At 41.9% G+C, this 22,532-nt stretch overlaps 1 protein-coding gene across 1 annotated transcript in view; it reads left to right on the forward strand.

Moving 5' to 3' along the window:
• Positions 1–22,532, forward strand: part of LOC145396792 (uncharacterized) — a 60,413-nt gene that overhangs the window by 22,697 nt on the left and 15,184 nt on the right. The window contains exons 5-8 of the mRNA XM_080270084.1: positions 3,807–3,876; positions 6,557–6,680; positions 14,048–14,174; positions 19,466–19,594. Coding sequence (XP_080126210.1) covers positions 3,807–3,876; positions 6,557–6,680; positions 14,048–14,174; positions 19,466–19,594 — 450 coding nt within the window. The remainder of the gene's footprint in view (positions 1–3,806; positions 3,877–6,556; positions 6,681–14,047; positions 14,175–19,465; positions 19,595–22,532) is intronic.

Genomic DNA, 22,532 nt, shown 5'->3' on the forward strand with positions numbered 1-22,532 from the left:
TTTTGGCTGAATGTCAGTTTGGATTCAGAAGTGGAAGGTCATGTGTTTCTAACTTGTTGAGTTTTTACTCAAGAGCAATTGACGATGTACAGGAGGGAGATGGTTGGGTGGATTGTGTGTACTTAGACTTAGAGAAGGCCTTTGACAAGGTACCTCATAAGAGACTAATGTGGAAACTAGAATATATAGGAGGACTGAAGGGGAAACTCCTGGAATGGATGAGAGACTTTTTGAGAGACAGACAAATGAGGACAGTGATAAAGGATAGGATATCTGGATGGAGTGAAGTAACAAGTGGAGTCCCTCAAGGCTCGGTGTTGGCGCCAGTAATGTTCCTGATTTACGTAAATGATATGGTAGATGGAGTGAACAGTTTTGCAAGTCTGTTTGCTGATGATGTAAAGGTCTTGAGGAAGGTAGAGGTTGAGGAGGATTGTAAAATGCTGCAGGAGGATCTGGATAGGATACATGATTGGAGCCGCACGTGGGAAATGAAATTTAATGTAAAGAAATGTAAAATATTGGAAATGGGTAAAAGTACCAGGAGGCCATCACTGAACTTTTTGTTGGGTAATGAATTAATCACAAAAATGAAAGAAGAGAAAGATTTGGGAGTGCTGGTCCAAGATAGTTTGTCACCTGAAAAGCACATTAACAAGATAGTTAGAGAGACTTATAAACTCTTGACTAACATAAGAGTAGCATTTCATTATATGGATGAGGAGATGATGATAAAATTGATAGTGGCCATGATCCGCCCCAGGTTAGAAGATGCAGCAGTAGCGTGGTCCCCACACAAAAAGAAAGATATAAACAAGAATGAGAGAATACAAAGAACAGCAACGAAGATGGTCCCCAATCTGGCAGATCTGTCATACAGAGAGAGGCTGGAAAAGCTGGATTTGCCTTGCTTAGAGGAAATGAGAAAGAGGGGAGACATGATTGCAGTGTTCAGGACCATGGTGGGAGTAGATAAAATTGACCGAGAAGTTCTGTTTTTATGGGATAAGAGAGCAACAAGAGGACATGGAATGAAATTGAAAAAGTCAAGCTGCTTGAAGGACATCAAGAAATATAGCTTTCCTTACAGAGGTATAGACTTATGGAACAGCCTGGACAAAGAGATCATCCAGTCTAAAAACTTAAACCAGTTTAAAGCTAAATTTGACTTGGTGAGATACAGCGATGGGAAATCACGAGCTTAGCATATTTTGTGTGTATCACAATTATGTATATTGGGTAAATACATAAGTATTTGGAACGACTTAGACGAAAAGGTGGTGCAGGAGAAAAACATTCATGTATGTAAAGGTAGACTAGGTAAATGTGGATATGGAGACAGGACAACACGAGCATCACTCAATTCCTGTGTACTGCAAATAGGTAAACACACACACACAGTGTTTGAGACAACACATCCATTTCCTCACTCCATGCTGGCCATCCTTAGCCACACCTAAGAAGTATCTTTATGTGAGTCAAGCTCTGTACTAGGTTAAACTAAATGATGTTCTAATATAGTAGAGCAAGTATCTGCCAGAGTGTTGTCCAAATAGCAGAATACATCCAATCAGTGCAAGAATCCACTGATCAACGCATCATCAGATGAGTGCCGTATGTCACCAGGCAGGTAGTAGGGAAATGCATGCTTATAAGTAGAAGTGGCCTTTCAAAGTGAATACCACAAGGTGAGCACCATCTTTAGTAATGTGAACATGGAAAGAGTTAATAAAGGGGATAAAGGTAGAAAACAGGATGATTTCTGCCAAGAACTGGTTGAAATGGAAACATATAATAAACTAGTAGAGAAAGTGAACAAATTGGAGAAAACTTTTCAAAGTGAAATAGATGAAATTAAGAAGCAATTTTGCATGCAGAAAGAAGAAAATGGAACATTAGTAAAGGAATTAAACAAAAAAGACACAGCAATAAATGAACTGTAAGTTGAGGTGGGTTCACTTTTAAGGAAGATTAGTGAAATGGCAAGTACAGTTATGAGAGTATTATGGAGGAGTTCAGAAATGATACAGAGACAATTGTATGCAGCTTTCATGGATTTGGAGAAAGCATATGACAGGATGGATAGACAAGGATTGTGGAAAGTATTAAGAATATATGGAGTAGATGGGAAGTTGTTGAATGCCCGTGAAGAGTATGTATGAGGGTGCTACAGTAGGGCTGCAGTGCATGTGGATAGTGAACTGAGTGAATTTTTCTTTTTGAAGGTTGGATTGAAACAAGGATGTGTCATGTCTCCATTGTTGTTCAATCTGTATTTGGATGGGGTTATAAAAGAGATACAAGGTAGGGCAGTGGATGTTGGAGCAGCCCTAATGAGAGAGGGCAGTGTTTGGAAACTCCCTGTACTGTACTTGCAGAGGATACTGTGTTGTTAAGTGAAGACGAAGGAGAGCTGCAAGGCTTGGTGGATGAGTTTGGGAGAGTAAGAAATGGAATTTAAAAGTGAATGTAGGGAAGAGTAAAGTTATGGTCTTCGAGAGAGGTGACGTCAGAGAATGTCCAGCATGGTTGGATGAGGAGGAATTGGAAAATGTGAGTGTGTTTAAGTACTTGGACAGTGTGATGAGTAAGGATGGAAGTTTAGAGAGTGAAGTGCTTGAAAGGGTACAACAAGGAAGAATGGTCTCTGGTTCGTTGAAAGCAATGATACAAAACAAGCATGGAAGTGAAAAAGTTACTGCATGACAGTATTGTGATACCAACTCTAACATATGGAAGTGAAGCTTGGACATTGTTGGAGGGACACAAGTTAAGAGTGAGAGCAATGGAAATGAGTTATTTGAGAGGAGCATGTGGAGTCACATGAAGAGACAGACTGACAAATGAGGAAGTGAAGGAGCATTGTGGTGTGATGTGGGTGTGATAGGAAGCATTAAGAGAAATACATTGAGGTGGTTTGGCCATGTGGAGAGGATGGAGAGCAAGATACTAACGAGGAGAGTGTATGTGAGTGAGGTGGACGGGGGGAGAGGGAGAGGGAGGCCAAGGATGAGGCGGAGGGATTGAGAGGAGAAGTATATGAGAGAGGGTGAGTGAGGTGGAGGGGGAGAGAGGGAGAGGGAGGCCAAGGATGAGGCAGAGGGATGGAGTGGTGAAGTATATGAGAGAGGGTGTGTGTGAGCTGGGGGGGATGGCAGTAAAATGGCAGGGGACTGGGTGACATGCAGGCAATTTGTTTGTGGCCACCTCTTATGGGATTAAAGTGTCTGGCAATAGATAGATAGATTCTCACAGTCCTGCCTCTAGTGTTGACACATCTCACTTTCTGCACCCAGTGTCCTTCCCCCATTCCCACCACATGCCCAGATCATCTCAGTCTACCTCTCCTCATCACAACATCAATATACTCCACTCCCACCCTCCCTCTGAACTCATCCATCGTAAACCTAGCCCCCCCAGGCCTCACATTCAAGAACACACTGCACATCTGCCTAATCATTGTCATTTCTGTATGTTTAAGCCTGTGAATACCTTCTTCCTTTACTGCCCAAGTTTCACCACCATACAGCGTTACATTGCAAACACATGCGCAGTCAAAGATCCCATAGCATGGAGGGAGAGCCCTCTCAGTGCCAGGGCTGTATTGTTTATATCACTGTAAAATTGAAGTGAAGAACAGTAATAGTTTTTCCAGCAGTGTGTAGGCTTTTAGCAGATTGTAATTTACTTTACATGATGACATTTTGAGGTGTTACTAATTTTATTTTCCTAAACATAATATACATTTTTTGAAAAAAAATATCAATCATTTGCTTATCTGGGAATCATCACTTGTTTTCGACCAGCTTGTGTTGGAGTGTATTCTTGGGTGTGGCGATATGTCGGATCTTATCAACAGTGCGATCAATGAAGTTGGTGAGTACATTTTTTTTGACTGCATGGACTGATTTAGGTGAACTGGATGTTGGGATTTTAAGCTGATCCAAGTTGAGTGTTTATGGATTTTGATTAGATTTGTGGATTGTTTGGATCTATTTTTAAGTAAATTACAAGTACATTTGATGGAGTATTTCATATTGATCTTATCTCATACTCTGCTGGCCTTTTTTTTTTTTCTTCTTCTTTTTAAATATATATGTGAACTTTTTATCTTGTCACCTCCAGCAGATTTTCAGGGTGTGATATTTGGCAGCAAGGATTAAAATGTGTAATCAAGTACAGTGGCCCCCCCCACCCCAATGGCTAATGTGTTACCTTGCCATCCGCATACATGGGATTCGCATATCTTGAACCATGTAATCTTGTCTCTGCCTCCATTTACCCCCTTAAAAACATTAAATGACATTAACTTGCTTGTTGATATGCCTTTAAAGACCTATTCTACTATTCATAGGTAATACAAACATAAAGTAGTGACATAGCATAGATTTAAAGTGACATATTGTGGCATTTGCTCTTCGTTCCTTCGTTTGTTTTTAAAGGCTCCAACGTGCTTGCATGGATCGGCATTGGTCACCTAATGGTGGCTCTCCATGCTGCTTAGTCTTTGGCAGCTTCCCTGTTCAGCCCCTCATCCTTGAGGTCGCACTCAATGACCTCGTCCCAGGTCTTTTTCAGTCTGCCTCTCACAGCCCTACCCCTAACATTAACACTTCTCACTTTCTGCACCCAGTTGTCATCCCCCATCCTCTCCACATGCCCAAACCATCTCAATCTACCTCTCTTCATCGCAACACCAATACACTACAGTCCCATCCTAGCCCTCAACTCTTCCGTCTTAAACCTAGCCCCCCCAGGCCTCACACTCAGGGACGCACTGCACATCCACCTATTCATTGTCATTTCTGTACATTTGAGCCTGCGAATATCCTCTTCCTTTACTGCCTAAGTCATACTGCCATACAGCATTACACTTCTAACACATGCTACATACAAAGATCCCGTAGCATGGAGGAAGAACCCTCACAATGTCAGGAGGGGCCACAGCTCTTTGAATTTCTTCCAACCACTCCTCACTCTAGCCACAGAGCTATCTCTGGCTCCTCCTGCAGCACATAACATGTCTCCTAAATAACAGAACTCTTTCACACACTCAAGAGCATACACACATACAATTTCCCACACATGTATACCTGTTTTCATCCTCACCCATACAATCCTTGCACCCACTGTTCCATACTCTCTTATATTCTCCTTCCACTTCTTGCTTATCATCAGATAAATTTATAATTTAGGTTGTAATTTTTTCTGTTTACCCATGGAATACAGTGTTTTCATGCATTAAATTTTGCTGTTGTTAAATATCACAGTATGTCTGTCATAGTTAACAGTTCAAGATGAAAGGGAGCTGCAAGTCTTGGTGGATGAGTTTGGGAGTGTGTAAGAAACGGAATCTGAAGGTGAATATAGGGAGGAGTAAAGTTATGGTCTTCGAGAGAAGTGAAGTCAGTGAATTTACAGTGAGGTTGAGGGAGGAGGAGATGGAAAATGTGAGTGCATTTAAGTAATTGGGTAGTGTGATGAATAAGGATGGAAATTTAGTGGGTGAAGTGCATGAAAGGGTACAACAGGGAAGAAAGGTTGCTGGTTCGTTGAAAGCAGTTATAAGAAACGGGGAAGTGAGCATGGAAGTGAAAAAACTACTACATGACAGTATTGTGATACCAACTCTAACGTATGGAAGTGAAGATTGGACCTTGTTGGCGGGACACAAATCAAGGGTGAGAGCAGTGAAAATGAGTTATTTGAGAGGAGCATGTGGAGTCACATGGAGAGAGAGACTGACAAATAAGGAAGTGAAGGGGCATTGTGGTGTGGATGTGGATGTAATAGGAAGCATTAGGAAAAACACATTGAGGTGGTTTGGCCATATTGAGAGGATGAAGAGAGACTGATGAGGAGATTGTATGTGAGTGAGGTGGAGCGGGAGAGGGGGAGGCCAAGGATGAGATGGAGGGATGGAGTGGAGAGGTATATGAGAGATGGGGGTGTGAGCTGGGAGCAGGGCAATGAAATGGCAGGGGACCTGGGAACTTGGAGGCGATTTGTTTGTAGCCACCCACTATGGGATTATGGCGTCTGGCAATAGATAGATAGATAGATAGTCTGTCATGGTTGGTCACGAGTGTGTTATTTAATGTGCTGATGCATTGTCCTGTATCTTATGGGAATTTTGTCCTGTCTGCTTTCTGTTAGAGTGTGTAAACGATGTATATTCGCTCATGTTTGGATTGTATTCAAGTGGTGATGATGATATGGGGGTGACCTGAAAAGAGTTTGAGTGTGAACCACTGGGGGGGGGGTATATGAAAGTGTGAGTGAACAGAATGTTTTGTGTGAGGAGGAGAAGGAGTGGAGTGCTTGGTGTGAGAGGTAGGTATACTGTGAAGTGACAGAAAATGTATATGTTGTTGAGCTGTGATGCAGTTTCAAGGCCTTGGTGGTTGTTGTAGTTGTTTTCCTACCAGGCAGTGTGTAGAGTATCAAAGTCCCCAGAAATGATAGAACTGGATGTCTGTGTTAGGGGAAGGCACTGAGGGTTATATTGCACTGGTAGAGTGTGGGAGATGTACTGATGTTGTATATTATTTTCCAGCACCACCCATGTTCAATGCAATCTGGGATGCCATCAACCCCATTCTGACTTCAGCCTTGGAGAATGGAATAAATGAAATCCTGAAGAACATATCTATTTCAGACATCATCACACCTGAAAAAATGTGAGTAATGAAGGAGTGGAAAGAGGCTTCTTTGGTATACTGTAATAAAGAATTGTGATGAGGTAGGGTATTTGAAGGAATGATAATGAGGTTCTTAACATAATGGATATTCACACAGTGAGAACAAGTACCTAAAATCTTCAACGGCACAGTTGAGAACAGTATAAGAAATCATTTGTGGTATGGTGTAAGAAAGAGGAATAGTACAACATTGAGAAAAGACACTCACAGTTAAAGGATCCCTTGGAGAGCATTGTATTAGAAATTGCCATGACAGTGATTTATACCTAAGCTGGTATGCACTGTTCACCTCATTATCAATAAACCCTGTCCGTGTTGTGTACATATGTCATTGCCATCCTCCTCATCATCATCATCATCATCATCATCATCATCATCATCATAACACTATTTGTCACTAAAAATGGGGTGGGAGGACCCAGGTGTAGGAAAAGAAACCAATAAATTGAGAGAACTATCAACTGAGTGCCTTGTGAGATGGGTCACTGATCTATTTACTTTTCATGTAGCCTTTTGAAATTTACATGCTCATAACATGTAAGCGCACTCTTCTAGCCACTGATTAGTAGATTTGTAATTACAGTAAACTCTCTTATTAATGGGCCCATAATGGACCTCTTGACTCCTGCTGGGCAATGTTTGTTAAATACTGAACCAAGGTCTGGCACAAGGAGCACATCCTGTGACCTACCGGACATACAGTGGTCCCTCATTTATCCGGATGCTCAGTATCCGGACGTGTTCATTATCCAGATGCTGGACCATGGCTCTGATAAACCGTCATCTGAATTTACTTGCTATTATCTGGACATAAAAGTCCCCAAGAACTTCGGCTGGCCAGCTGACACGTTCAAACATTCGGTATCATGGCTGCTGGGCTCGAGCCGTGAGCGGGAAGTACTTTATAACCCACAACCAGAGCTAGAATGTCTGTCCACCCTTGTACTGAATGGTAAAAGTCACACGCTCATCGTATTACTCCAAACGAACCTCCAGCACCCAAGTAATATGACTAATCTGCAAGTGGTGTCAAAATGTCTGTACTCATCTCCACCGAATGTTCAATATCACGCTGCTTACAGGCTAAGTCTTTCCCAACCGCCACCACCATCAAACACAGACTACAAGCCATGAATACGCAGCCATCTGCCTCTCCACCGAACATCGAATTTCCCCCAGTCACAGTGAGTTGTGTTTCCGCATAGCCACTTGACATCTAACAGACCTCAAGCCATGAGTAAGTGTGTGGTAAGAGTGCCCGTCCGCCTGTTGACAGAAGGGGAAGAATCCTCCCCACAACCTCGCTTCTCCCCCCCTCCCGTCCCTCCTCTATACCTTCCCGGCTCCCCCCTCACTCCCTCAGTCCCTACCCTCCTCTGTGGTGATAACACTGATTTGTGAGTTTTCAAATTTTTTTTTGCTATTTATTCAACTACCATTGGTTGTATCAAAATTCCGAAGTGATCACGAGAAAGCTCAAACAATTCTGCATATAGACATATGCTTAACACTTGGAAGGTGCTGGCAGAATTTTGCATTAGAATGGTGAGAAGTTATATGAAGGTAAATTTACTCCTGAACACTGTATTCTTGCTGCATTTTAAATACGTTTACTTTAAAGTTTTATGTACTGTATTTTTATTAGCTTATCTTACAGTATAAACACCAGCAAAGATAATGGTATACCATTTATACCAATATAACCAATGTCCAGTGGCATATTTGGCCGTGGGAGCAATAACTTGTTACAGACAACAGATTTTCAACTGTCATCAGGTTTTTGTGGATTTTTGTTGTTTTTGCATTGTTTTCTTGATTTTTGTTGTTTTTGCATTGTTTTCTTGATGTTTAGCATTAACATAGATAATCCTATGTGGCTTTTGATGTCTCAATATGGCAGAATGACCAGAAAACAGAGCCAAAATTAGGAGGGGTACTACTGTACAATATATGTACAATAGTGTAGAGGTCGGGTGTTTTTTGGTTTTCAGTGTTTTTTTTTTTATGGCTCCTTTGGTGTTTAGCATTAATATGGATAATCATATGTGTGTTTTGGTGTCTCAATATGGCAGAATGACCGGAAAACAGAGCCAAAATTAGGAAGGGTACTGTACGTACAGTAGTGTATAGGTCAGGTATTCTTTGGTTTTCAGTGTTTTTATCATGGTTTTCTTGGTGTTTAGCATTATTTTGGATATTCTTATGTATGTTTTGATGTCTAAATATGGCAGATTGACCTGAAAACAGTGCCAAAATTAGGAGGGGTACTCTACATACAGTAGTGTATAAGTTGGGTGATTTTTTGTTTTCAGTGTTTTTTTTCTTCATGGTTTTCTTGGTGTTTAGCATTACTTTGAATATTCCTTTGTGTGTTTTGATGTCTAGATATGCCCGAATGACTGGAAAACACTGCCAGAAAGCACAGGTACTGTACATATAGGTTAGGTGTAGTCGGAGGTTGGGTATAGGTAGGGTCTGGGTATAGTAGAGGAATAATGTTCAATATCTGGATGTTGCCACTACCCAGACATGCCTTTGGCTCTATTATGTCTGGATCAATGAGGGATTACTGTATTTGTTTAATGCCAAACCCTGGCCCAGTATTTCCTCATTCTTTCACTATGAGGGCAGCATTAGTTCTGTATTGCTTGTTTATAAATATATGGAGAAACACAGGCTAACAATACTGATTAATGACATCGTAACTTGTGTTTCGTGGAGTGCCTACTAGATTATATTTCATATATACCAACCCTAGATCCAGTATAGCAGGTCCCTATCAGATATTTTATATAATGAACCATTGGATGTAATGTCTGCCTTTTTCCTTGATTAGCACATTATTGTGAGGTCTCACTGTAAACCACATCATTCTCAAAAACCTATGTTGTTATTAAAATGACACAACACACATATTTCTTACCAGTCCCATTTCCCCGTCTCTCACTTTCAACATTACAAACTCATGCCATAACAAAGTCTCGCACATTAGTGTAGGCAGTAGCACACCATGCAGTCCTTTTGCAGCCATTTCATTTAACCCTCCGACATCAAGGCCTTCATAGCATAAGCAATTTTTCATGCTTGAACCATTAGTCTTCATTCCCTCTACACATTTACCTCTCTTTCCTGTCACTTCACTGAGTTATAGGAGAGCCTCTGCGTATATAATTTTGGGGGCATAGAAAACGTGTGTGTAAGGCAAAATTGCATCTAATAGGAAAGTTAACTTAGGACTTCACCTATCCAAGCCTTGACCCAATATTCCCTCAAGCCCCACTTTCTACCCAACTTTTCAGACAGAAATTGTACCAGTAGATTAAGCACACTGTTTACCTACAAAGATGATGAGAAAGATGGCAGTATCAGAATTTTTTACCCACCGAGAGCCCGTATGAGATGGTTTTCAGTATTTAGATCTTCCTGGGCATTCACATGTGAGGTAATGCATCTTTGTATGTGCTCTGTATCTGCACCAGTACAGTAAACTCCCAATTATCTGTCATAATAGAGCCAAAGGCCTGACGTATACTGTCATAATGACGGGTTATGCAAAAGCCTTCCCTAGGGACCCCTAACCCCCAACCCTATAACACTTATCCACTGTCTAACCTCTACGGAAAGTTTTAAAATGTCAAAAAGCAACTAATAGACATTCCTAAAAATCCAGACATCATTGAGCCAAAGGCATCTCCAGATAGTGGCAACATCCGGATAATGAACACTATTCCCCTGCCACACTCAGACCCTACCTATATCCACCTCCAACCTATACTTAACTTATTTGTACAGTATCTGTGCTTAATTTGGCAATGTTTTCTGGTCATTCAGACACAGACATCAAAGCACACATAGGAATATCCAAAGTACTGCTAAACACCAAGCAAACCATGAAAAAAAAAAACACACACTGAATACCAATAAACCCCCTACCTATACATCACTCTATGTACAGGTGTCGGAATAAGTTCGTTTCCTTTTCCATGGACTAAGGTGTTTGTAACACTGCTCGATGGAGAGGTATCCCCTCCTCCCTTCCTCATAGTCCCACACTCCCACCCAATCCCCCCCCACACTTTTCTCTCCAACCCCATAACCCCACCCGGTACCCTCCGTACTCTCGCTCACAACCAGATAGGGGTTTCTGTACTTCAAGCACCTCTCTAATTACATGTAGTCCGAACAGCTAATAAAGGAATAGTACAGTATATATCATAAACCAAGTTAGGAAAAGATTTACGAAACTGAGAGAGAGAGAGAGTTAAAAGACAGGGAGCAACAGGCGGAGAGAGAGAGCGAGTGGAAAAATGAGAAGTGAGAGGACAGTTACGGAGAAAATAAGAAGGGAATAGGCAAGGAGAGAACAACGAGAGCTAAGAAAAGAGACAGAGTGAGAAAGAGAGAGAGTGAGAGGTGAAATGAGAGAAAGGGAAAGAGAAAAGAGAGATGTGAATAGAAAGGCCGGGAGACAGGGAAGTAGAGACAAAAGGGGAAACAGCTGAGAGAAAATGGGAATGGAGCAAACATAGAAATAAGGATAACAAAAGGAGAAAGTGAGAAAGGGAGCTACGGAACAGAATACTGAGAACGATAATGAGAAAAATTAGAAAAGGAGGCAAGGTAACAGGGAGGAGGAAGAAAGTGTGTTATTCTGACAAGGACTCAGGGAAAGAACTAAGCAGGATAAGACAAAAGCATTGAGGCTGAGTAGAATGAATGTAACATTCAAGTAAATAGGGAGGGAGAGAAAAAGAAAAATTAAAGAAATTTGCGGAGAGAAAGTAGAGATTAAGGGTGGGAAGAAAATAGGTTAATTTGGGGGGCAAGAAAGAGGAGGGGGATGTTAAGATGGAAGACAAGGGAGAGGGAGGGAGGAAGGGAAAGACAGTGGGAAGCGCAGAATGAAAGAAGAGATTTCGGGTGACAGGGAGAGATGGATAGAGGAGAGAGAAAAAGAGCGTGCAGTTATTACTGGGGAAAGAAAGCAGTGAACGAAATGGATTTGGTACAAGTAAAGAAATACGGAGAGAGTAATGGAGAAAACAAGGTAAGACATGTGACAGATGAAAAAAGTAAGACAAAGTTGTGACACAGGATAGGAGAAAGAAAAGATGAGTGAGGTAAGGAGGGAGTGACAGAGGGGGAGAGAGACGAAGGAAAGGAAAGAGGGAGGGAGGAAGGTAGGGACTGGGCAGATAGCTATAAAGAAAGGGGAATGAGGGAAAAGGAATCTGGGGATGAGACAAAGGATCCAGAGAGAGAGAGAGAGAGAGAAAGGGGGGGGTGGCAATACACAGACAGGCACAAACAGATAGGTCGACAAATATTCAGAAAGTGTGTGTGTGTGTGTGTGTGTGTGTGTGTGTGTGTGTGTGTGTGTGTGTGTGTGTGTGTGTGTTCTTACCTAATTGTATCTTAACAGGAATGAGTCAGGCTCATACTGTCCCTTGTCTTAAACCATATTTATCGTACATATCCTTAAATTTGTAGATAGATAGATAGATAGATGGATATAGATATTATATACAGATATATATACAGTACAGTAGGGCCCTGCAATTAATGTTTTTTTGACTGGCGATTGCAAGCGTAGTGACAGGCTAGAAACTGTTTTCAGCTTCATAACTTGCGACAAACCCCTCGAAACTAGCGACTCCGTGGCAATCGTCATTTAGCGAGCGAACTGCAAGGCACATTTCAACTCGTTTTCCTAGTGAGCGAGTCTTGTCTAGCGAGTGAGCCGCACCTAGCGAGCAAGTCATATGGCGTGTTTCGATTCATTGTTGTCCTGCCTATCGCTATGCTAGTGCGACCTATCCCTTTTTTTTTTATACCTGGCTACCCCCATTGTTCACTATTTTCGCCAGCCTCATGGCTCACACAAAGATACCAGTCAGTCAACAGACACTCATTACTCACTATTTTCGTAGAGACAATGAGGAACGTGAAGCTGTGAGACAAGCTATCAACACAATCAACAAAGATGAAGGACCAGATGATGTTGCACCACTCAGCCCCATTGAACCTAATGACTATGAAGGGTTTGAAAGTGACGTTGAGATACTACTGGAGATACGGAGAAAGGCTGGTGCTCGAGAGGGTGGCAGTGGTGGAGAGGAGGGTGGCGATGATGGAGAGGAGGGTGGTGATGGTGGTGGTGGTGCTTACTCCCAGTAAACATGCACAGTCTCAACTCCCAACTTTTTCTTTCAATAAACTGCATTCTGAGCATTTAATGGTGACTTTTTGTTGCTTTGTCCTATTAATTATAATGAGTATATAATAATGTGACTATTTAATGAATAAAAGTAGACAAAAATGGAAAACAGTCGAACTTTCTAAATGTTCGTCAATTTTTATTTTTCACTATATAAAGTTTGCCTCCAAACTAGCGGTTTCACGACTAGCAAGGTTTCACCAGTCTCTTAAGACCGCTAGTTACAAGGTCCTACTGTATACAGTATATATTTATATAAAGATAGATAGATAGATATAGGTAAAGATACTTGTAGATATTATATATAATATATATACATACTATATATATATATACAGTAAAACCTCTATATAAGGGACTTCAATAGACCGGAATTTGCTTTTATCGGACTCAATGAGCTACCAGACTAAATTCCTATATATCGGAAAAAGTCCGATAAAGCCAGAAGCACTCTGGACTGCCTGACCACTTCAGCTATGTTCACCACAATAAGGTAAATAAAAGACATGTTTATCAGTGTACAGTTTCTCTTCTGAATAAATTTACTTGCAGTTAAGTCTGGATTTATTTTTTATCAGTCACATAGTCAAAATGGTTCCATGCTTCCTCTAGCTAAATCTTCTAATTCGGGTTGATCTTGATATAACTGATGTTTTCTGTTGGTCAGGAAGCTTAGCCACATCCTAAAGCAACATAACATCTTGACATCTTCTTGACACCGTTAGGAAATTAGATGCTTCATTATTGTCATCATCCCAGATGCCCTATTCCCTTTTGAATATTCTCTTGTAGCATGGCCGACAAAACAAGCTGTAGGCTATGATATCTCAACATGCCTCTCTCACTTATAAAACTTTCATCAGTGTGAGAGCTTCATCTAGGACTTTACATTATTTGAATATTTCTGAGTTCCTTTAATTCCTTTGTCTAATAGTACCGTAATTATTGTGTGACTAGTTACTAAGATTTTAAGCTTTTAGCAAAACATCTTATGATAAATCCAGTTGAATTTTTATATGGTAAGTACATTTTTAAAAGTGAAAAAGAAAAAAATTGTATGTTAGATTATTATTAGCAAAGTTTTTGCCTTATAATCTAACAAATTTTGCATAACATCCCACCCATCCAGTGCACCACACGACCTGGGCAATGCAAATGATTTTGTGGACCTGGTGTTGACGGAAGTGGATGAAATAATTCTGCTGAGTGGCCTAGACCCTGCACCCCTCCCTGATGCTACGCTTCCTCTCCCCGAGGTACTGTGTGTGTGTGCATGCATGTGTGCATGTGTGTGCATACATACATGCATGTATGTGTGCATAAATGTGCATACGGGCATATGTGTGCATTCGTGTCTAGGTATGTATGTGTGCATGCATGCATGTGTGTCTGTCATGTATGTGTATGCTTGTGTGTGCCTACATCCTCTACTTGTACTGTATATGCCTATTGTAGTATACTGGCTTTTGAGCTAAGCATGTGTTGTCTTATTGTCAGCTACTTTTATCCAGTATAGTTTTTAAGCGTATGAATATTCCTTGCTCACACTATCTCCCATCCCAGAGAGTACCCTCACGTCCAGTACGCTTTTGTCCAGTACTAATCTCGTCCAGTATTGTTGGCAAAAAAATTATATAGTTTATTACTGTAGTACAGATTTGCTGGGCTAGTACGGATCAGGGCAAAGTGGGCCAAATCCGAGGAGTTTTTCTCTAGTACTAACGTGCTGTAGCCAGTACTACTACCTGCGCGCGAGTGGGAAGAAGGCCAACACTGAGGAACGTTTCCCTAGTACTGCCGTGCCAGTTCAGTATGCCTTCCTCGTGACTTGTGACGTGTGCCAGTCAAACTGCAATACAGTAATCCCTCCAATATCCGATGTAATATAGCCAAAGGCATGTCCGGGAATTGGTTTTGTCCAGATAATGGGCCCCTACCTCCTGGACTGGTACTTATGGACCCTAACCCAGCGTAACTTTAAAAGCCATCTAAATAACTCCCTACTGGACATGCATAGCACATATTTAAGACCCTATTCACACCAATAATGGACATAAAGCATGAACTAAATGAAAAGGAACCAGAGAATGAGGAATTAGAAGTGAGTATGGAAAATATTTAGTAGTGTACAGGGTACCTACAGCACGTCTGTGGCATCCTCCTCTAAGACTCTGGCAGTGGTGAAAATGCTCTTGAAGCACACACAGTAATCCAGTGTTGTGCTACACTCAATTCTTTGCACTGTGAGTTATAATTATTTAATACTGCACATTCTGTTCTTAACTGCGCCATGCCAATTTCAACCGCCAGTTTCAACCGCCAGTTTGAACTCCACACTTAATCCTTTGCATCCTAATTTCTAATTTCCTAACACTGCACAACACTGTAAATTCCCATGTGGTCTAGTGGTTAGGTATTGCAGTTTATTCACTGTTTATTTACAAAAACGAGCACATGCAGCATCCACTGTGATGAGCATCTACTCGCCATGTTAGTTAGACGGTAACTGGGGAGGGAGGAGGAAGGAAGGGGTGAAGGGGCCTTGTGTAGACACAGTTGTTCGGCACTGCATGCCAATTTCAAATTGAGGGTGGGAAAAAATTTTTTGTTTTTGTTTTGTTTTTTTCATTTTTTTGCCATTTTGGGGTTCCGAAGGCCCAGGCCCAAAATGTCCGGAAATTGGGGTGTCCGGGAATTGGGCGTCCGGTTTTTACAGGGATTACTGTATTGCACTTCCCTTTGATGATGAAGATGACAGTGTGTCAGTGTGTGAGATGAGGGATTTATGAGGGAGGTTGTGGCAGAGAGGCCTCCTCAGGATCCTGAAGGCCCTCCTCCAGGGGATCAATAGGACCTCCTACAGCCTCAAAAAACCCCGCCTTCCTCCCCCCAAGCCCATCACCACTCATCTTTAAGAGTAAAGGTATGGTCTTCGAGAGAAGTTAAGTCATTGAATGTACAGTGAGGCTGGATGATGAGGAAATGGAAAATGTGAGTACGATTAAGTACAGTGGGCTCGCACAGCGCCCGTCACCGCAGTGCACGATTCGCCTTGTGCACGAGTGACCAAAAATCATAACCAAAAACTCTTTAATGCACGAGTTTACCGCACAGAACGCGAGGCAGAGGCAAGGAGTGGCTCAAAAATGCCATTTTCTACTAGTGCGCGACCACCCCTCACAGAGCGTGTCACGTGTCGTCATGTTGATGTGTAGAAATTCCCGGGCATTCTACTGTGCAGCTTAGGGTACAAGGGTGCAGGCGTGCCATAACAGTCCCGGCTCGTGCACTCTGCGGATTCGCTCTCTACAGCTAACCTGTCGTGTACAACGTGTGGTGTTTTTTGTGCTGCCTGTACTTTGCTGCACCATGGCTCCAACCCCAAGAGTAAAGCAACTTCTGACGCACGCCACCAAGTTAAAGATAATTAAGATGAAGGAGGAAGGTCAAGGAAACACGGCTATCGGGAGAACCCTGGGACTGGCTGAATCTACAGTGAGAACTGTGTGGAAGAACCGTGAAGCCATAAAGGCTGTAGTGAAGACGTACGGTGCCTCTGACCTAGACGGCCGTTCGCGGTTGGGAAATTGTGCTATGATATTAATGGAGCACTATCTTGCCATTTTCATAATGCGGAAAGAAAAGGAAGGTGTTCCACTCAATGGAAGATTTATTCGGAACCAAGCCCAGCTCTTTTACAAGGCTGCATCTCGAAGGTTAAAAGTGGAAAAACCGTTCAGGGCATCGGTTGGATGGCTGGACCGTTTTCCCAAGCGCAAGGAACTCCGTTATGTGAAATTGTCTGGTGAACGTGCCTCTGCTGATGAGCTGGCCACGAGAGACTATCCTGTAATATTTAAAACGATTATTGAAGAGGGATGTACACCAAGGACCAGATCTACAACATCGATGAAACGTCCTACAAGACCATGCCAATATCAACTTACATTGCTAAAAGACAGAAACAAGCCCCTGGTCGCAAGCTCCAGAAGTGTAAGATGACGGTAATGTTCGCTGTAAACCTGTCTGGGAGCCACTTCTCAGCAGCAGCCTTCAGCTCCGTACCACTTACCATCACACCAGCAGCACGTTGCTGTCGATACCAAATCAACGTGGAGCGGTTGACTTCAGCAAACTTGGGAGTAAACATCATCTTCCTTTCCACGTTGCATTTGCTTTTCGACGAGAAGTCAGCCGTGTACTGCATGAGCTTGTCTCGGGATCTCTTAATATCAAACAAAGTAGATCGGGCCAGGTTGAACTCACGGAGGATGTGTGACGAAGACCATCCCATATCTACTTTCTCCAATATCTCCCGCTTCTTCTCCAGAGTCAAAACCACTCTCTTCCTCTTCTCAGGCGGCGGGGCTATCATCACACACACGAAGGAGAGGCACTAGAGCAGCAGGAGTGCCTGCAGCAGGTAAGGCACCACCACAAAAGCGAGCACATGGGCAGCCATGATGACGAGCGTTCACTCACGACAAGAGACAGGCGGAAAGTGGGGAGGATGCAGGGGCGCTCTAGCAGACGTCGAAGGAATAACGCACCACAACAAAGCTGTCCTGCGCCGCACGCACCACGTTCAGATTATGGGCGGGATGTTTTTTTTTGTGGGGGGAATATTGTATCCCGGGACGATTATGTCTGGTAAGTGGGGATGTCTGGAAAGTGGGCGTCTGGAAAGTGAGCATCTGGAAAGTAGAGGGATTACTGTATTTAATAATATAGTGCCCCACAAATCTTTGCTGCCTCCTGAGTCCCATTCCTCCCAGTTCACTTCTTTACAGTTAAAGTCACCCACCAAAGTTATATTGTTGCTTTTCTAAATTATTTTTTGTAAATAACTAGCCATATCTGACAACATCTCCTGGTATTTGTCATCATTCCATGCTCTTGTCTATTGCCATATCTCTCATGCCATTCTTTCCAGTTTCTAGTTTCATATTTATCACTTCGGCCCTGCCTTCTCCCAGTTCCACGGTATCTACATTTATGTTGTTCTTCACTGCTATCATTACTCCTTCTCCTGTTTTTTCTTTTCTGTCTCTTTTCCACAGTTTGTATTTACCATCTCCCAAGTGAACATCAATATCTTCTCTTAACTTGGTCTCTACAAAGCACATGACATCAGGTTCATGTTCTCTCAAGAAATCATTAATTTCAAGCCTTGCCGATATTAAACTATCAACATTAGTACCGGTATATATCACCTTCAAATTATTTTTGATGTTTTTTATACCCTCTTCTCTCCTTCTCTCCGCCGGTACCACTTCCTCAATTTCTGATCTTTCATAGCCATCCCCCTTAGTTTCCTTCACTTCTATTTCCCCCACTTCCTTACTTTCATATCCATCACTCTCAAAAAAAAGTTTTACATTCTTCCTCTGTCCTCTTATCATTTTTTTCCTTTACTTGTTCTTTCAGTGATTTTAAAACTTCTCTTTCTTCTTCATTCAAATCTTTTCTTATTATAATATTTTCCATCCCTGCCTCTTTGCTTAGTTTCCAGGTCACTTTAAGTATATCATTTACTGCACTTTCTGATGACAACTTGACTCTCATTGGTCTTGTTTCCCATTATAAGGCCCTATCCTCCTTACTTCCTCAATTTCTTTTTCCCACTTGTTTCCTTCAGGATCAATCTTGCCTAATATTCTTCTCACCAGGTTCGTGTCTCTCTCGAGTCTCACAGATCTAACCTTTGCTTCCTCCCCCATTTCCAAATTTTACCACACATCTGTTCCTTTCTACAGTTTCTCTTACTATTTTCTCTTTTTTCTTCAGTATTTTCACTACATTTTCTTCCATTTTTTTCTTGTTCATTTCCCTTTCTTCCTGGATGATGTCCGTTAAGCTGACCACTTCTTTCTTTCTTTCTGTTCTTCTACATGTGCCCACTTTGCCTTATGCTCTTCTAATACACTACTCACCTTCTCCATTTTATTACTACTCTCTTCTAGTTTTCTCCTCAATCCGATATTTTCACATTTCAGATTCCTGATCTCATTCACCGTCTCATTGGACTGGATCAGACTCTGTTTAGTAATCGTGGTATTTTCAGACATGTCCTTTAACACTAGATTCTCCACTTTCTTTTCAAGTTCACCAATCTTCATGATCAGTGTTTTAACCAGATCCATGACATTAGTATTACTATCAAATCCTGGAAATTCAATTCCCTCAATGTTTACATTATCGGCCATGTTTGAGATTGGTTACAGTATCAAAAACAGCTCTTACCGAAAATACTACAAACATTCATGTATACACTCTGCCAATAAATCTTTACATTTTTGGTAGTCTGTATTAACTTACAGTATTATAAACTTCAAACAAGACCATAGGAGACAGGACAAATATAATTCCTGAAAACTACTTAAGGTTTGCAGCAGTGGCTGGGAGCAGTTGAGATACTGTACGTCTGTTCGCTCTGGCATGTGTGTACACATGTGCATGCATGCATGCGTGCATCTTTGTGTGTGTGTTTTTTATATTTATTTCTTTGATTTAGCTATACAACATTTTCATTTTAAGCCATTTACAGGGATCAGCCAGTTTGTACGGTGGGAGCCTAAGTGGTCTGTCAGGCCTGCACCGTGATGGCACCTGCACGATAGACAGAGCCACTTCTTGGCTGTTCCTTTATGCCAACATTGCTTGCCAGGAATTTCAGGTGAGTATGAAGATGGAGAAATGTTCATATATAGTACTGTTGTTTACCATCTTCTCTGGCACTCACTCTCATCTTCTTTGTTCATCTACCTCACCCCATATTTTGATGGAAGAAAAGGTCAGGATGGTGATGATGATGATAATATTTTCTACTTCACTGGCAGTGCTGTGGTGGAATACATTTTTCAATATGGCTTTTTAAAATTATATCACTGCCAAAGTTTCTTCAGATTACATTTGCCACAGCCCCTTCCTGGCTGTGCCATAGAAAAATATGTTTTCCATGAATGTTGGTGTGCATGAGGGGTCAGTCTGGAGCCCCTCATTGTTTGTCATGGTGCATGAAGCTCTCTCATTTGACTTCAGGAGTTGTATGCTGATGACTTGGTGTTGATTGCAGAGAATGAAAAGAAGATGGAGGAGAGATTCATGAAATGGAGAGACAGAATGGGGCACAAATGTTTGAGAGTAAATACAGATAAAACAATGGTGATTATATCTAGGGCTGGTTGCAGTACTGTCAGAGCAGAGGGAGTGTGGCCATGTGCAGTTTGCCGCAAGGGTGTGGGAAGTAGCTCAGCCTTGTGCAGTGTGTGTGATAAATGGGTGCATAAGAGATGTACTGGTATTAGAGGAAGACTGAGATAAAAAGGCTGATATCATGTGTGTGGTGTGTCTGGGAGAGCATGCAGAGATAGTAGATGGAAGGATTTCCCTTGCTGGAAGCCTCTGGAGTAATTTTTATTTTTTATTTATTTTTTATTTTTTTAATGCGAGGAAGAAGGAACCAAAGGCCATGAGCCCGCAGTAACAGTTCCCTCCAAGAGAAAAACAAAATACAATAGAGAGCCAAATTCAAGATCCGATCATTTTGAGATGCCTGGACACACTGCGTTTGAAAGACTGGAGATCATAGACAGCAGGAAATACAGACAGAGGGAGACAGTTCCAGAGTTGACCTGTTGCATAAATGAAAGATTGGGAGTAATGGTTAACTCTTGCATTAGAGAGTTGGACAGAAAAGGGATGAGTTTGCTGCCAGATGGGTGCTCCGCGCCCATCCCCATCGTAGAGGTGGAGGAATGCAAGTAGACAGTTCAGAGGAGCAGTGACCATTAAAGTAGCGATAGAAAAGAGATAAAGATGCAACAGTGCGGCGAAGAGACAGAGGTTGAAGGGAGTCGTAAGAGGAGGAGAGTTAATGAGACGAAAAGCCTTGGACTCCACCCTATTGAGAAGAGCTGTATGTGGGGAGCCTCCCCACACATGAGAGTTGTACTCCACACAGGGGTGGATAAAACCCCTGTATAGAGTCAACAATTGTGCAGGGGTAAAGAAAGAGCGGAGTCGGGTTAGCACACCCAATCTCTTGGGAGCAGATTTTACAAGAGATGTAATATGATCTTTCCAAGATAAGTCCCGAGTAAATGAAACCCCAAGCATGTTCAAGGATGATGCAGGATTAAGCTGAATATTATTAAACATTAGTGGGTATACCTGTGGAAGATTTTGTCGGGTTGATAGGTGTAAGAACTGAGTCCTAGATGCATTAAAAACAACCATATTATTTTTACCCCAGTCAGAGATACGAGCCAAGTCAGACATTAGGTGTGCCATAGCCTCATCCCTTGCTTGTTGAAGTAACTGCTGAGATGGGCCTTGCGGGAACCGAATGGAAAGGTGAAGGGTGGAGTCATCAGCGTATGAGTGGATAGGGTTAGATGTACAGCTTAGAAGATCATTGATGAATAAAAGGAAGAGAGTTGATGATAGGACAGAGCCCTGAGGAACACCACTGTTGATAGATCTAGGAGAAGAACGATGGCCATCTACAACAGCGGCTATAGAACGACCAGAAAGGAAGCTAGCGATGAAGGCACAGATAGAAGGATAGAAACCGTAGGAGGGCAATTTGGAAATCAAAGATTTATGCCAGACTCGATCGAAAACCTTTGAGATGTCAAGTGCAATGGTAAAGCTTTCGCCAAAGTCCCGAAAGGAGGATGACCAGGAGTCTGAAAAGTAGGTGAGAAGATCGCCAGTGGAGCGTCCCTGACGGAACCTGTACTGACGATCGGAAAGAAGGTTGTGATAGGAAAGATGCCTTAAAATTTTTCTATTGAGAATTGACTCGAAAACTTTTGAAATACAGGACGTTAAAGCAATTAGACGATAGTTGGAGGGTTGGGAGTGGTCACCCTTCTTTGGGAATGAGAGCAAACTTTCAGCAAGAAGGAATGACACCTTTCGAATAAAAAAAGATGATCAACATCACCTTCACACTTGAGCGACTCTGATGTGCTTTTTTGGTCGCGGTGACAGTTTTCCAACACACTGCAACAGCTGCCTTTTTGTTTCAACATTGTAGCCATACACCCATGTTTCATCAACTGTTATGACATTTTCCCGAAAGTATTCATCACCATTCAAACAGTCAGACAGCTTCTGACTTACTGTGACATGGTTCTCTTTTTGCTTATGTGTCAGCAGATGTGGCATAGATTTTGTGGCAACACAATGCATTTTTGGTTTTCCAGTTAAAATTGTTGGCACAAACTTTTGCAGATGCCTACTTTTTTGGAAACTTCACAGAATGTCAGGTGAAAATTTCCATAGATCATTGCATGCACTTTCTCATTAAGATCATTGTCTTTTGACGTGGAAGGCTGTCCAGATTTGGAATTATCTTTGGTGGATGTTATTCCTGATTTGAACTGCTAGAACCACATGTAACATTGTGTACAGCTGAAACAATCCTTCCCATAAGCCTGTTGCATGATTTGAAAGGTCTCCATAAAAGTATTCCTAATTTGAAACAGAATTTCACTCAAAGATGTTGCCCTTCAAGATTCTTCATTGTTTAGCTTGCAGCAAATTGCCAAGTGCACTAAACACATGCTCACTCAAGTGTGTGTACCTTAATGGTTAAGTGGTGTGGC

This window comes from Coenobita brevimanus, chromosome 4, assembly GCF_032717465.1.
Source record: "Coenobita brevimanus isolate Jiangsu-jjx chromosome 4, ASM3271746v2, whole genome shotgun sequence".
NCBI lineage: Eukaryota > Metazoa > Arthropoda > Malacostraca > Decapoda > Coenobitidae > Coenobita > Coenobita brevimanus.